At 41.1% G+C, this 17324-nt stretch overlaps 1 protein-coding gene across 3 annotated transcripts in view; it reads left to right on the top strand.

Annotated features, from left to right (window-relative positions):
• The window catches only part of Opcml (opioid binding protein/cell adhesion molecule like), a 543033-nt gene that overhangs the window by 519171 nt on the left and 6538 nt on the right, over window positions 1-17324 (top strand). Inside the window, exons 4-7 of one of the 3 annotated variants that reach the window (XM_048343636.1) lie at window positions 4969-5106; window positions 5457-5577; window positions 6043-6194; window positions 7125-7151. In XM_048343636.1, coding sequence (XP_048199593.1) covers window positions 4969-5106; window positions 5457-5577; window positions 6043-6194; window positions 7125-7151 — 438 coding nt within the window. The remainder of the gene's footprint in view (window positions 1-4968; window positions 5107-5456; window positions 5578-6042; window positions 6195-7124; window positions 7152-17324) is intronic. The other 2 variants (XM_048343635.1, XM_048343634.1) reach the window with 2 other exon arrangements.

Raw genomic sequence — 17324 nt, 5'->3', positions numbered from 1 at the left:
TCCTTTGTCAGCAAAGAGACCTGCATTTATGGAGATGCATGTTTCGTACAGATGATAGAGCTGATGGAAAATGTAATACTTTAAAAAAAGCTCCAATTCATTGTGTCCCCTGAGATCTAACCTAAGGCTGTGTCTTTAGAGGTGCAAAGTCCATGGATTTAATATGAGGAGTACTCAGAAATTTGTCTTTGCTGGCTTACTCCTTCCTAAGCTGTGTTAATCAGCTTCATATTATGATGACAAATATCTGAAGTAATCAACATGCAAAAAGGAAGGGTTTATTTTTGGCTCATAGTTTTAGAAGTTCTTGATTCATTGTTTCCAGCACTTTGAGACCTGTGGAGAAACAATTCTGAGGCATGCGTATGACAGAGTGAAACCATTCATCTCATAGCAAACAAACAGACAGAGAATGAGGGACAGGAGCCAAAGTCCCACCATCCACTTCAAAGCCCCACCCATAAAGACCTGACTATCTTCTTAAAGTTTCTACCACGTCACAATAGTGTCAAGCTGGGCATCAAATGTCTGACACAAGGGCATTTGAGGAGCATTTAAGATCCAAACTATAGAATGGACCTAGATGATTATGAGTGTGGGACTGAAAAATGAGCCAGTGAAGAGCGATTTCTGATTCTTAAAAACTTCTTTGGTGTGGCCTCCACACTAACAGCACACTGCCACCAGAATGTTTGATTGAAGTACAGGATCCTAGACTCCACACCAGAGCTGCTAAATCAGAATCTATGTCTTTTTTTTAAAGTCCCTGGGGAATTTATATGCAAATCAAAGTCTGAAAAGCACTTAGACGGTATCTATCCTACAAACTTGACAAAATTCGGTTTCTTACTTAATGAGGTAGTATTATCATAACGATCCCCATTTTACATGAAATGAACTTTTCTTATGTTTTTGGTTGTTGCGTGTTTTTTTTTTTTTGCGTGTTTTTTTTTCTGGCTGTCATATATCCATCTCATGAAAACAACATTGTAGAGAGTACAAATCAAGTGCCACATTCCAGAGAAAGGACCTGTTGTCTGGTGATTCTCCAACAAAGGTGTGTCATGATCATTCAAAATGTATATGGCTTCTAACTTCTAGGAAGACATCCCTTTCCTCGGTGCAGGTCAATATTTCTGAGTTGATTGGCATGCGTGAAAGATGCCTCACCAGGGAATTTTCAAAAACATCTGGTCTACGTAGCATGAGCTTGGTCTTTCTTCTCTCTAAGGCACAGAAAATCATGACCCTGCCTGAGACTCATAACAGGCCCACTGCAGGCAGCTCATTTGTTGGTTCAGTGCAGCATAGCTTAATTACATGGCAAATCTGCTTCAGTCTATCTTAAAAGAATAATGGAGTTTCAGTTGAAGGAAGCCAGACTTCCCATCCTGCCATATTTATATGCCATTATAGAAAATGGAAGATGAGATTGGGAATTCATCTTGGTGTGTTTGATTTCATTATTATTTCATCCTTGAAAATGCAGAGAATAGGATTTCAATACACAAAGCAGTATAATCTTTGTAAACCTTCCAAAATAAATAGCCTCTCTGGATTTCTTTCAAATCCAAGATTCTGTAAATTTCAGAAATGTTGAGAAGGGTTTTTGTATTTCTTGTATTCATTTATCCAGACATGTATATAAGCATATCTGGATAGATGCATGAGTATTATGATAGAGGGCTTTGAGCAGCAGCAATGCCCTAAGAGCCTGATAAATTGGGCGATAATTATCCCAGACCCAAGCAGGTCCTGTACCCTGAAGTATTTTCTGTGAACTATTTCAAGCTCACTTGGTGCTCTGGAACAATGAAGCAGAAATGCTAGGTTGAATTAAGACATAAGCTGAGCCTGCAATCCAAGCTATTCAGTAGGCTGACATCTGAGTGAGGATTGAGCTGCAAAGCCAGCCCAGGCAGGAAAGTCCTTGAGACTCTTATTTCCAATGACACACCAGAAAACTAGATGTAGCTGTGGCTCAAAGTGGTAGAGCAATAGCCTTGAACTGAGGAGCTCAGGGACAGTGTCCAAGCCCAGAATTCAAGCTCCATGACCAACATAAGCTGGAAGTGGGCGAGTTCCTCTCCCTGATGTTGCTTCTCCCCTTCATTAGGCTGTTCTACCTGTGCTTATCAGCCACCTTTCAGATAGAGCCAGACAGATTTTCCAAAATCTCTGTACTTGACAACAGGGGAGGGGAGGAAGGTCTGTTGTCAATGTAATACTTTTTTTCCATGGAATTTTATGAGATTCAGCTACCGGAAGGAAGCTCATTTGGGGTAATTCAATTAATTGTATAGATGGGAGCCCCTGCAAATATATTTTCCAAGGACATCACATCTTTGAAGGACGGTATTCAGACACTGACATATCCTAGGTGATAATGACCTGGGCTGGATAGAGGCAGGGAAGGCAAATGCCAAGAAATAAGTAGTTTGAGGATATGGCCTGATGAGTAAGTAGAGAGGGGGATCCAGAAAAAAGCGACTTGAGCATTCAGAGTACCCAAACACCTAAATCCCAATTTCTAGCCCCAAGCTCTCCTCAGCTTCTGTGCCACATTCCTGCTCCACATCTGGGATAGAACCAGGTTTGCTTCAGTAAGTACTTGCTACATCAGAATACACGCCTGTGAGGTAATGGGCAAAGTTCAAGTTAAATTTTGAAATTGTGCTTATTTATTTAATTTTATCAACACATTTTTTGTTATTATAAAGGTAGTATAGAGAGCGGTTACTGTTATGTAAGTCAGGTAGAGTACATTTTTTTGGAACAATGTTACCCCTTTCCTAGCTCTCTCCCAATTTTTCCCTCATCTCCACCCACAAGTTGTATAGTTCATTTTCAACCCGGTGTCTTGTGAGTACCACGGTTGCATCTGTTTGCCCTTTGTCCCTCCTTTTCTGTGTTACCTCATATCCTCCCAAAGACAGATAAACTAAACACACAAAGAAGACAAAAGGAGAAGAAAACAAAAACAAAAACAAAAAATTAAAAAAGAATAAATAAACACCTTGTTTCCATTTCCTATTGTCCTGAAAACTGATTTTTCACAAAGGAACTAAGCAGGGGGCTGGGGATATGGCCTAGTGGCAAAAGTGCTTGACTCATTTACATGAGGCCCTGGGTTCAATTCCCCAGTACCACATATACAGAAAATGGCCAGAAGTGGCGCTGTGGCTCAAGTGGCAGAGTGCTAGCCTTGAGCAAAAAGAAGCCAGGGACAGTGCTCAGGCTCTGAGTCCAAGCCCAGGACTGTCCAAAAAAAACAAAAAAAACACACAAAAAAAGGAACTAGGCAGTGGGTCTACATATGGGAAAGAAAAAGAAAACCTCTACTTTCTCTTTGACTCTCATTTCCGTTGCATTTTCACGGAAGTCTGGCATTTAAACAGACTCAATTTAAATTTGGAGACAGAGTCTATTCTCTTTCCACTGAACCTTGGGCAGAGGGATATGGGGTAAGGAAAAGAGCCATGGTGGCTGAAAGCAAAGCAGATTTTGTAGCTCCAGATATTTTGGATCCAAATTGCAAATTAATAACTATTTGAGTAAGAGGCCTCCAGAACAACCCACAAGATCAGGTATGAAAATAGGAGGCTCTTCTAGTAACCACACATCCATTATTTAAGGCTGTCTAAGTGAGTCATTCATTCATTCTTTACACACACACACACACACACACACACATTTACTTTCTTTTCAGTCCTGAGACTTGGATTCAGGGAGGGCCTCGCCACTTTCCCTGAGGTTTGGATGTTGTTGGTTTGTTTGTTGTTGCCGTTCTTTCTTTCTTTCCTTGCTCAAGGTTAATGTTCTAGCATGTGACCCTTGAGCCATAGTTTCACTTCTCGCATTTACATAGTTTATTGGAGATAAGAGTCTCATGGACTTTCCTTTCTCAGGCTGGCTTGAACTGTGATCCTTGGGTCTCTGCCTGAATTAGTAGCTAATACTGCAGGCATGGGCCACCAGCACCCAGTTGCATTGTACATGTAATTAGTCTTCAGTTTGTTTTAGAAGGGGAGATTTTTCTTGAGATTTTTTTTTTTAATGTTTAAGTAGGAAAATATATATATATCCATTGTCGTGTACAACGTTATTTCTTCTCTCTCTCTCTCTCTCTCTCTCTCTCTCTGCAGTACTGGGGTGACCTCAATGCTTCGATAAGGGCCATACCCCAAGTCTTCTTGCTTTCAGAATGTTTTCTAGAGTTTTGCGTATTTGCCAGGCCCATCCTCAGACTGTGTTTCTGCTATCTGCCTCCCAAGTAGCTGGGAGTCTGTGTTCCACCATCAGTGTCCCATGGTCTTCTATACACACACACACACACACACACACACACACACACACAAACACACAAGAAATACATATGGAGAGAGAGAAAGATCTGTATCTATCTATATCTATATCCATATCTGTATCTATACACATATATATGCATATATAATGAAATGCTTAATTTGAACTATTTATTCTATTTTCCATTTCTGGTTGAAACTGACACGTGATTTGAATTTATTTGTCCTGAAATGTCAAATAGTCACTTTCTTTTTTTTCTATAATTAGTTATTAGTTTGTTTTTAACATATATAAATATACTTCTACCAAACAGAGAAAGATATTGTTTATAGTAACATAGTCTGAAGTTAATCTGATAAACATCAAGTTTTATCAATGTACTGAAGTAATTAATCTTCCTAATACTCTTTGTAGAAAATACACTGATATACCTTCCTTGCCAAGTACCCTACAAAAGTTAATGTGACTTGCCTGAAAAAGTGTTGATCGAAGACTCCAACAGAGACTTTCTTTTTTGATCGTTATCGTGTGCCTTTGCATAGCAGTTCCAATATCTTTATTAAAAGGCTCCCCTGCTGCTTCTAGAAACTCTAGATATGAATATGGTTCTGAGCCTAGCTTAACCATCTCCTTATTGTTTCTGTTGTCTCTCTGTCTTCCCAGAAGGCCAGGGCTTTGTGAGTGAGGATGAATATCTGGAAATCTCTGATATCAAACGCGACCAGTCGGGGGAGTACGAATGCAGTGCACTGAACGATGTTGCTGCACCAGATGTGCGGAAAGTCAAAATCACCGTAAACTGTGAGTTCATCACTACACAGAATTTCCAGGGGGAAGAGGAGGGGCAGTGATTAAGGTGACAAGCAGGTGACAGCAATATCATTTTCTGGAAGTCCACCACACAAGTGGTATCTACTTCCTCCATCCTTGTCGCCAAGTGCCCTTTGTGTCTCTGGCATCCTCCCGGGATATCAGAGCCTCCAGCAGACAGAGAGAGCTGCTAATATAAAATGGGTGGGAAGACACAGAAGAAGATGTTGGGGAAATGTAGTGTCTTCACAAGATACCTAACAAGCTGGATGTGTTGTTCATGTCCTTCCTGTAATCATCTTGCAGTGATTTTTGTTTGTGTGCTTGTTTACTCTCCACAGATCCTCCCTACATCGCCAAAGCCAAGAACACGGGTGTTTCTGTGGGCCAGAAGGGCATCTTGAGCTGTGAAGCCTCTGCTGTCCCCATGGCTGAATTTCAGTGGTTCAAAGAAGAGACAAGGTACCTTGAAGGAAATATGGTGGCTCTGAGGCTGAAATGATGGGAGATTCCCCACGTGGATAGAGGAGGGTGATAACGTACAGGGGAAAAGAAAAGGCAAAACAAAAATGTGATGCCACTTTCTTTGTCACAGAGTCTCTTTTCTTAGAGCCAGAAGGGAAACACAGAAGAATCTGGGAAGTCAAGAAAACAAATCAACCTTGTTTTTTTCAGAATCTGAGAATATTCATAGCCATAGTAGAGTAATGACTAGAGGCCAGGAAATGTTATCTTTTGAGCATGTCTGCCCTTTCCTTTTCCCACCTTTTGGGATATAGTGCTTAGGGTTTGGAGTTGGAGGAGCCAGTCTAGTTAGAGAAAAAGGTTTGGAGAAAGAGCATCCATCTCTTTGTAGGATGAACCTATGATTAGGTTAATATTTCATGTGATAGAAGACCAGATTGGTAGTGCTTTCTCTTATTGCAGGTTAGCCACTGGCCTGGACGGGGTGAGGATTGAGAACAAAGGCCGTATATCCACTCTGACTTTCTTCAATGTCTCAGAGAAGGATTATGGGAACTACACTTGTGTGGCTACAAACAAGCTTGGGAACACTAATGCCAGCATCACACTGTATGGTGAGTGCAGGAAGCCTGATGCTGTTGGTTCAGCCACGTGGGGGATCTCCAGGGATTCAGAAGGGAGGAAAGGCATACTTTGTTTGGCCTGTGTCCATCCATACTGTTCAACCCACCACCCTTAGATAAGACACTCCTAGCCTTTATTCCCGTGCCATGGGAGACATTGGTATTTACAAGGTAATTTTGATTTTCATGGTTACTGAAAGGCAAGGTTGATGCCTTTCAAAAGGAGTAAATCAAATTCTGAATCAACCTGAATGTGGAATTTATCAAGAAGAAAGATTCCATAGGACTGTTCAATTGTAATATATTCTAAATGTTTGTAGGGACAAAGGAGATGTGTTTGATGATAGCTTCTGTTGTAAGAATCTATGATTCCAGGGTTGGTGTTCAGAGCATCAAACCAAGTTAGCAACTGCCATCATGATTCTCATATTGACTCCCATGCATGTTCTCATTCACTGAGATGAATGGGGCAGAGGTTCAAGTCCTCATCAAATGCATGCTTTATTCGCAATTGTAGCCCGAGACATTTCACTGAAAGTCAATTTCTCCCATATCGACAGGGAGCTGTCAGGAACCATGAATGAATGGCTTCTTTGAAAGCCCTTCTTCACTCCATCTTCCCACACTGCCGTGTCTATATCCTTGTGCAACATTTCATGCCATGGCCAGGGCCAGCCCTATTGTAATATTTGATGAATGTGTCTTTTGTGTATATGTGCTTATTTGCTGAGGTATAATGTGGGGAAAGCATCTGATGAGTAGGGTGAAGAGGGACTCATTTTCCCATTTACATCTCAGACCCTGAACGAGCTTTCAGTGTTGACATGAACTAAACTTTGTCCACCAACCATCTGAAATGTGTGATCTATGTCTTTTGTTTTCTCTCTGCATTGTGTGTGCATTGTGCTGTGTGTGTCTTAGAAATAAGCCCCTCATCAGCAGTGGCAGGTGGGTACAGCATGTTCCTTCTGTCCTCTGCCTGCCTGAATGCCTATGCTTTTGTATTTAAGCCTACTTCAAAGATAGGCTTGCCTGCTCCCCTCCCTGGAAAACTCTCCATAGTGGATGAAATTCAAGGGGTTGGGTTTGTGTTTTTTAGACAATAAGCATGTAGAATATGATGGCTTTCACAAACACTTATGAAGTATATTATAGATCTCAGAGAAGAGGATTGAGACTCCACCCTTTCCCCTGCAAATAACAAACTTCTATTTGCTTTCCTCTAACAAGGATGAACATCCTGCTATTTCTGCACTCAGAAATACCAAGAGGAACTCAGCTCTGAGACCAAATGGATTATTAGATAGCTATCTCTAAGGAAAAATCATCCTAGTATGAATATTTTATTCCTTCAGCCCAAGGCAACAAGGGATACTGACTTAGTGCTGAAAACTGTATTTTAAAATAGAAATAGTTGGGGTTATTATTCCTAATGGTGATATCCATTATTTACCAGTTTCTAGGCATCCTGGCAGTGTTGTGTATGACAGATTGTTAACTCCCCTTTTATAGATAAACTAAAAGAGGGTGTGTAACAATGAAATACCCCCAACTAACCAGCAGGCACTGGATGTGATCTAGAGTTGGACCCTTCCTAAGATACTGGAGTGTTTTCCCAGAGGATAAGAAGAGAAAGCTACACATCCACACACATGGATTTCACTTATACATTCTAGGAGACACAGTAGAGCTGGTGCTTAGCTCTGGTTCTCAATTCTCCCATGCCTTTGTGTGAAAGACCCTCAGCTCTGCCATCTACGATGTCAGTTCATAGTGGTAACATTGGAATTGTAGACTGCCACTTTTTACACTCTGGATCCGGGGCGAGAACATGAGGATCAGGAATTCCAGCCATTGTGTTGTGATAACACTGAAGACAAAGATTAGAATGTTGTGCAGCCCCTGACCTCACTTACTCCTTGGGTTAATAAGATTGCTAGTAGCATGGAAGGTGATAGTAGAAGGGATTAGGTTTGGCAACCAAATGACTCCAGTTCTTGTACCTCTCAACTGTCAACTAAGTTAAAAAAAAAAAAAAAGCATTTCTGAGGAGATAATAATGGCCAATATATCCTAAGACTCCATTTCTCTTCTCAGGCTGCCATAACTAAACACCACAGATTGGGTGGATTATAAGACAACAGACAGTTTTCTTATTGTTCTGGAGGCTAGCATTTGAAGGTGCAGGCTCCAGATCACTCAATTTTGATTATATCAAGGCCTCACCTCTATGAAGTCATTTAGCTTTCATACCTTGTTACAGGTTCCATCTCCAAATACAGTCCTACCTAATTCTGAATCTACTAGAACATGGAATTCACAAGGAAGATCAAACCATGGGATGGTTCAATTCTGATATAGTTATTGTCTTGTAGGGACAACATTGAAATCTGGGTAGAGGTTTTATGTAAGAATCTTATCAGGACATAATTTCATAGCACATAGATCCACATCTGAATTCAACCATGTGTTAACCACATTTAAACTCTCCCCCTTTTCATGTTACTAGCAATTTAATACTTGCCTCAAGAGTCTGGTGAGAAGATTAAACAGGAGCATTCACAAATTGTTTTAAATGTGTGTCTTTGACAACACTCAAAGCCTACAACACTTAGTTGACTGAGTTGAAATTGGAATGATGTTTTTCTGGCTCCTGACATAAGAAGGCCATTATGAATCATTAATCAGATAATGTTGAGTAAGATGATATGACTAAATAAAAGCTGTTGTACACATGCTAGCAATTACAGTTCCGTGTAATGTCTACCAACACTTTGTGACATGGGCCATCCTGTCATTGCTGCCATTCATATACCTGCCAGAAATATATCCCTGCAAAATATCTATTTTCCATTCCTGCAAAATCGCTTTTGTCCTTTAATATAGCACCCTACAGATACTACAATTCAACCTAGCTCATTTCACCTGAGTGGAATCCATTTACCTTTTTGTCAATCTGTGTATGTGTGTGTGTGTTTTTTATTGAGGCTTGAACTCAAAGCATGATACTTGGTAGGCTGGCCCACTACCACTTGAATCACACCTCCAGCCCTACTTTCTTTGCTAGTTATTTTTGAGACAAGTCACTTCCTATCTGAGTGTGTAATTAGGCTTCAATCTGTTTACTTTAGATTTCCCATTGTTGCTGGTATCATGTGACTTGCTACCACCTCCAGCTTCCCTCTGGAGAGTGTCTCAGACTTTTCTGCCCAAGGTGTTTCAGAACCACAATTCTGCTGTTCTTAGCCTTGCATGTAGCTTGCAATGAGAGGAAGGCCCCTGTTGTGTGTGGTGCATTGGTCTAATTAATAAAAATACAGCAGCAATGTAACAGGTAGTTGATCCCTTGTTTCTGTAGACCTTAATTTCTACATGCAATTTTGTTTTTAAGTTATCTTAGAGCTTGAACTCTGGGCCTCAGCCAAGTCCCTGAGTTTTTTCTTTCTTTTTTTTTTTCCTTCTCAAAGCTAGCACTCTATCACTGGTGAGGCAGTTTCACTTCTGGCTTCTGGGTGGTTAATTGGAGATAAGTATTTCACAGACTTTCCTACTTGGGCTAGCTTTGAGCAGTGTTCCTCAGATCTCAGTTTTCTGAGTAGCTAGAATTACAGGTGTGAGCCATCGGTGTCTGGCCAGTTATCTTGTTCGATTAGTCTTTCTTCCCCTCCAGTCTGTAAGGTTTATGAACAGAAGAACCACGTCCAGCTTAATCCCTAGGACCCATCATGGAGATCCACACACAATAGTGGGTCAGGACAATTTGGACAATGTATGAATAGATGAATAGATGTAGAAATGAAAAGATTGTGTTAGTGATGCCAAAATCAGCTCCTGGATGTTAGATCTGCCTGGGAAAAATGGCCCCTTCCCTGTGTTTTTCCCTTTGCACCCTAGAAGTTCCCACCTGGCACCTATAATCCAGGCAACTGCCATGCCTGGGGGTAGGAGGAGGTGCTCCAGATTCTGGGATCACTTCCCGGACTAACCTGGTCATACCTCTTTTGTACAGTGAGAGATTCCCTGGGCTCTGAGATCATCCCCCCATTTGCTGTGGTCACACCTCCCAACTTTCCCTTTATAATCCCACTCATCCACAGTACCCTTTTTCTTTGTTCTCTTCTCTCTGTATGCCTCCATCTCTTCTCCCTCTTTTTCTCTTCCTCTCTTTCCCCCTCTTTTCTTCTTTTCTCTCTCCACACAGCACCATCTCATGCAGGCCAGCAGTTTGCTCTTACTGCCCCCAATAAACCCTTTTATGCATGAACTATGTGGCTCTCCTTTCTGGCCAGTCTTACACTGGGAACTGACAGGTTGGTCTGAGGAATGTATCTCAATGAGTCCTTCCCAGGCTCAGGGAAGATGAGTCTCAGTGGGTCTTGGTATTTTATCAGTGAAAGCCCTTGGAAAGAGATGGCCTCTATGGCCCTGAAGGCCTAGTTCTCTGATCTTGGACTGAGTGGCAGTTGATCAGCTCAAGATCAAAATGAGAGTGTCCATTCCTGCCATATTCTCTCTAATCCTTAGTACCCCGTAATTACAACTAATCATAACCGTAATCCACTTACTATGAGCAGAGCTACTAGGCTGAGTGTTTTCCATGTTCTGTTTCACTTAATGAGCCTATAAAGTAAGGACTATATTTATCCTGATTTTACACGTGAGGAAATTGAATGATGAGGCAGATAACTGAAACTGTACTTCTTTCTAAGCACATGAGCTATGATTTCAGTCCATATACTCCAACCCCAGGGCCCAAATGCTTTAAATATCATTTTAGTCCAATTTTTAATACTTGGCCACCCATGAAGGACACTAGAGGCTGCTCTAAGGGAACTCCATGTCAGAGTAGTCTTCTTAGACCATGCTCTCCCAACTCCTATCATTTATCTCAGATCCCATTCTATCAAAGGTCAGCATTCACATTTATAACCAGCATATGTATATTATCTAAACATATGCATCATTTCCAGGTGTGTGTTTGTGTTTATTTTCATATAATCTATGTCAGTGCTTGAGAGCCCCCTTTCTGTCCCTGTGGTCCCAACACAACATAGTTTCTCAACTATACATTCACAACATATACCTGCAATGAACTAAAGAGAATGTGATAAAACAAATTCAAAAGAATACCAAAAACTGCAAGATCAATGGATTGGAAAATGGATTGATCTGAAAGGACCAGAAAAGTGAGAAACAACATAGTGGTGTGTTGTCACCCAAGAGCCATCAAGTGGTTAGCATCAGAGTATAATTATTCTTCCTTCTACAACAGCCATTTTCCCATCACATGGTTGCAGACACAAGGTTGTCATTTAGGTAAAGTACAACTCAGGTAGGATATTACATCATCTACTTCCTTTGGCCACAAGCAACTAGAGATAGTGGAAAGCAATGTGGTACAGATCAGTGCCAGCTAAGAGAAACAAGTCCAATTTGTCTCTAACAAGATAAACTACAGTGATGTCTGGGCCTTGGGTGTTTGTAAACCACAATAACAAAACAAAATGGATACTAGCTTGCTTTCAATGTTTTCTTTTTGCATTTTTAAATTTTATTTTTCATTCTTTTTTTAATTTTTACTTTTTGTAGGTGTCAGGGCTTGAACTCATACTCTAGCTTGGTTTTTTTGGCTAGAGGCTTATGCTTTAAACACTTGAGACACATCCCTATTTCTGGCTTTTTGCTGGTTAAGTGGAGATGAGATTCTCATGGAGTTTTCTGTCCAAGCTGACTTTGAATGAATATCCTCAGATCTCAGCCTCCTGAGTAGCTAAGGATGTAAGCTTGAGCCATTAGTGTCTTACTTTCAGCTTCCTAAATCTCTGTTCTGAATGGGGAAATAAAAACAATGGGAATACAGGATAAAGGACAAGTCTCCAAAGCTTGATCTATAAGCTTGGCAATGGTAGCAAGTGCCCTGCACTATTGGAAACAGCCCGCTCCAAGTATTCTTGAGCTTTGAGTGGACACAGCCATTTGAAGCCCCACCTGGTGCTCTGGTACCTTGAAGCCTTGCCAGGTCTATGTGCAGCAGCCGGTGGCTGGGCTCAGCTTGTCGACCACAGCTTGGCTACTCACTTCCCTAAATCTTGCCAACCCATTGCCTCCTCAGGGCAACAAGCAAGAGGCCCTGATCCTCTCTCCTTGGAAGATTTTTGGACCTGATTGCATCCAGTACTGAAGAGAATGTGATGTGCTTAATGAGGCATGTAAACGCCTGGATTACTGGAATTGGCAGAGGAGATGGACAGTGAACTCACACAATTCCAGAAAGGAGAAGAGATGAGATGCGATGGCAAGAAAAACAGATTCCTCACACTTTATCTAGGACATTGTGGCTACACAAATTATCTCCATTAAGAGTTACATATCAGAAATAGGGACAACTCATCAGAATCTTGTCATTGCAGATACACACAGCAAACCCTTGAATCCAGGTAACATCTGGGCACTCTGTTTCTTTTCCTCAGGAAGAGCTAGAGCACCCTCAGAGCAGCTTTGCCTGCAGCCTGTCTGTGCAGCTCTTAGAGGTCTGTGGACCCCAACTCTATTTTCTTTTGCTACTGGCAGTTCTTTCAGGATAATTATGTCCAACTGATTGGATCTCACAGTTGGACTTTCTTCAACTAGAATTAGCATTAAGCAGCTCCTCTCCAAATCCACTCACACATCTGTAGGCAGAAACTTCGGTGCACCTATCATCCCCCCACATACACTGCCGTTCCTGTCTCATTCCTTTCCATTGTTAAGTGTCTTTCCTCCATGTGGTTCCATGTGGTTGTAGAGCATGTACACAAGGATCTGAGGAAAACCTCTTCACAGCATGATCCCCATGTACCACCACTGAGAGACTCCATCTCTTCAGGACCCACTGCCTTCCATCTCCCACGATCTCCCTCCTTCCTAACATCCAGCCTCTGCCTATTGCTGAGCCCCTGTATCCCCTAGTGGTGAAACCAAGAGGTGACCTCTTTCTTATCTTTGGGTTCCAGTCTGCTCCTGGCTCCCCATAGGCATCCCAGTGGGAGGATTACAGTGAAAGATGAAGAGTCTGCCTCATCTTCGTCCATTATAGGAGCAATCTTTCTTAACCTACATTTGAGATTACATGGAGAGTTTTAAAAATACAGATTTGAGAGCCTTGCTTCAGAACTACTCAATCTAAGTCTTTACGAATAGCCCTGGGAGTGGGATTTTAAAGCATGTTTTCTGAGGAAATCTTCTTCACATGGAACTTTGGTACTCTCTAAGCAATTGTCTAACTTCCAAGTCTGTGTCTTTAGTCTTCTTCTGAATGCTGAGCTATAAGCCACTCTCCCTGCCTGCCTCCCCCTTGGGAACCCCAAATCCCATTCTTCTCCTCTTCTCTACTTCGCAACTGCACACTCTTATTAGAAAGCTTACCATCATTTTTATTTTTCCCTTAGCTAAGGAATTCTAGCAACCACAACTCAGCCCCCATTCTTACTTCACTGCATCATGCATCTCACCAGACAGTGATCATAGTCACTCATGGGCTTTCTTATCTTTGGCAATCCATCTCCCCTCTGTTGCTACAGAAGAACCAAGCGATTATCCCAAAACTCAAAATAAATCTTGTCATTTCACTGGCTGAAAAGTCCTGCCTACAAGAAAAGCATGGCATTACAACTGTATGCACTCTGATCAGAACACCCTTTCAGTCTCTGTCCCCTTCCATGTACCTACCTGATGAGGCTTTTTATGCCCACATTCCTGTCATGTGGCTACTTCCATTCTCCATTCATACATTTGTTCATTCATTTCATCAACACATATGTGTTCAATGCCCACAATATGCAAAGGACTGAGGTACAAAAAGAGAGAGAAAGAGAGGAAGAAAGGAAGGGAGGGAGTTTCTAACTTTCTATCATACCAATATGATCTGTTGATTGTTAAAATAAAATGTAAATGCCTTGCTAGAGGAATGAAGGAATGAAGAATCAGCAGTAGCTCTCAAATAAGCAGTTACATGTGGCCTAAGAATCTTTTGAGACACACTGTTGTTTTTTTTATTATTTCATACAAGACAGATGAGCTTAGAGATGAAGAGAACTTAAATGAGGTGACAACATTCTCCCACATAGGAATTTCACCATAGATGTGACAATACCAAGCTCTCGTCTCCACCCTTATCCCATATCTCGTTCTTTCTTCTAACTCACATGTCTTTCCAGCAGCCACACAGGCAGGCTTTCTCTTCCTGATAAAAGCACTTCTCTTTCAAAGCTATGTTCCATGGCAGCCTATCTGGTAGTCTTTCTAAATCCTGCTGTAAAACCAATCCTTTATCCTTGGCTCCTCATGGTAACTTGCCCTTAGGCAATATTTTGTTTGTATTTGTTTTTGCACTTAGAGGATGCAGCACTGTATCTTGCGATGGTCATTGCCCAGTAAGTGTTTATTGAATTAATAAATAAATCTTCTAGTCAATGGGGACATCAGTTATAGCCTATATATATTTGAAACTCTTCACTACCAAAGACTAGGCAGATATTCAAAAGACTTGTAGGCCCCTTTTCTCCCTAGGGAAGCCAGATTATTATTGCTCTGATGTTTGCTTACATCCCAGCCTGGGCATAACCCAATTCTAATTTCAAATTCATGTACTCCTTTCACTCCCAACCCCCACATCATGATCTTCCGTGTGGGGGAGACTTCCATTAAACATTGCGATTCACTGTTCAGGAAGACAACTTTGCAGAGACATCAAAAGCTGCACATATTTGTCCATTTCCTGCTGATAACGTACAAGATTTTTTTTCTTTCCCAAATCCACCGTTTAAATCCAGGTGGGAGGGTATGAGTCAGAGAAATACCATTGCTTTTGGCTGATGACAGCAGCATAATCATTTGTATTTTCCACAACCTGCAAAATGTCAACATATTAGAAAAAAAAAAACTGCAGACATTTCACATTTCATTCCTGATGAGGTTCTCCGTCATTGGCTCCCTCCTGCCCCTCCCTCCCTGTGAATCATTGACATCTGGCTATTAGCCTAAACATTTAGAATTTAACACTGAGCATTCGGGTGTGCTGATGTCAGCATAGACTGAGAGTTTAGGCAGAAGTCTTCTTGTCTCTCTCAGGTTTGTGATGAGCTTATAGATCTGAATTCACTTCTGATATTAACTTGCTAAGCTCTTGACTTTGAGGAAAGCACAAAGCAGGGAGTGTTAAAAGAACAAAACAAAGATGGCTGCCTTTTATTGCATCTTTATCCAAGTCTTAGTTGTGCTTGCAAAGTCTAGTTAATCTCACTTGTAAAACAACACAATGCTGTGGTGTTTTTTTTTTCCCTACTGTAATTAAAGACAATGGAGGAGAAGTTCCCTTTGAAGAGAAATGAGGTGCCTTCATCAGCCGACACTGCTGAAAATAGATTTCTGTTTCACCAACAAGTGTAACGCATACATCCTCTAATTAGATTTCCTTGCTTCTCTTTTAATCACCAAGAACATCATTATCCTTTTGGTTCCTCATTAGGAAGGTCATACAGTTCATAATCATACTTATAAAAACCTATCCAAATTTCAGAACAAAATGGTATCATAAAGAGACTTCAGATCTTCCATTCATCTCACTATGCTATCAACAAGTTCAACTTGCTTGTGGGGTTTTCTTCTTGTTGTTGAATGTGACCCCCCCCCCCCCCCCACACCTGTCATTTGAGTAGAATTACAGCTAGTTCAGCTACAGTTGCTGAAGAAGAGTGCTATATTTTCATTATAATCTGGAGAGGAAAAACAGTAATACATCCCAACACCTTCATCACTTACTGAGAATACTACATTTCTAAGCTTCAAAAATCTCTTAGAAAGCAGGATCTCATCAGGAAGCTTATGCATTTATATTTCTTTCTGGGAATGTTGTATTGTGTCTGGGTGCTGAGACTGTCAGCACCTGTCATTCAAGAGGGACATGAGCCACACACCCTTGAATGTGGTCATATACATAGTGCCGGGGTGGACAGGTTTGATTGAGTTCTGATTCTCATGTGTGAGTAGGACTGTATTCCATTTGAAATCCTCAACCTAACTTGCATCTTAAAACTCTCATGTTAGCTGAGTGCCTGTGGCTCACGCTTGTAATCCTAACTACTCAGGAGGCTGACATTTGAGAATCATGATTCAAAAGCCAGCATGGCCAGAAAAGTCCGTGGGACTCTTACCTTCAATTAATCACCAAAATGCCAGGAGTAGAGGTGTGGTAGAAATATCAGAGTGCCAGCATTCAGTGAAAAATGCAAGCAGGGGTGTGAGACCTTGACTTTAAGCCTCACTGTTTTCATTACATAGACAGGCAGGCAGGCAGGCAGACAGTTTAATGTTTATAGTAGATTTAATTTACCAAACTAAGTAGCATCTCAAAAGTAGAACTTATTTTGTTTCTCTGTTTATTATTTGTCTTCCCTAGCTGAAATTCAAGTTGACAGTCCTCCTCTAGCCATGCACCCATTGACCTGTATGCAAGTTTGTCCTTTCTTGAATTTGTCCCTTGGTTATTGTTGTCTCACTATCTTGTTTTTCCATATGCTATAGAGTAACTGATGTTTGTCTGCACATCTGTCCCCAAGGTATTATGTTGTTACTCATAGTGTGTTTTGTAACTTGGCGTCCTCATTTTATTTTTATTTTCAAAGATGTTCAACTTCAGGCATGAAGAAGCAATTAATTTTTAGCATTCGAAAGAGTGAAAGAGGAGGGGCTAGAATCTTAGGAAGAGGCATAATTACATGTTCTCACTGTCAATTTATCCTGAGAAAAGGAAAGTATTTAATGAAGCCTGATATTTGTAGCAGCCATTGTTGTTGAATTGAGTCACTGTTAACCATAAAGTAGGATTACTTAAATATGGCATTTGTACAGAGAGAGAATTGGACTTTTAAAGTATACTTTGTCAGAATAACTTGTCTTAGTTAGGAAGCTGTGTGTGTGTGTGTGTGTGTGTGTGTGTGTGTGTGTGTGTGTGTGTGTGTGTACTGGAGCTACGGCCTGGTGCTCTCCCTTAGCTTCCCTCCTTTCTCTCAAGGCTGGCACTTTTCCACTTGGAGTCACACCTCCACTTCTTTTTGCTGGTTAATTATAGATGAGTGTCATGGA

This window comes from Perognathus longimembris, chromosome 3 (assembly GCF_023159225.1).
Source record: "Perognathus longimembris pacificus isolate PPM17 chromosome 3, ASM2315922v1, whole genome shotgun sequence".
NCBI lineage: Eukaryota > Metazoa > Chordata > Mammalia > Rodentia > Heteromyidae > Perognathus > Perognathus longimembris.
The sequence above is the reverse complement of the archived record's forward strand: the minus strand, read 5'-3'. Positions and strand labels throughout refer to the sequence as shown.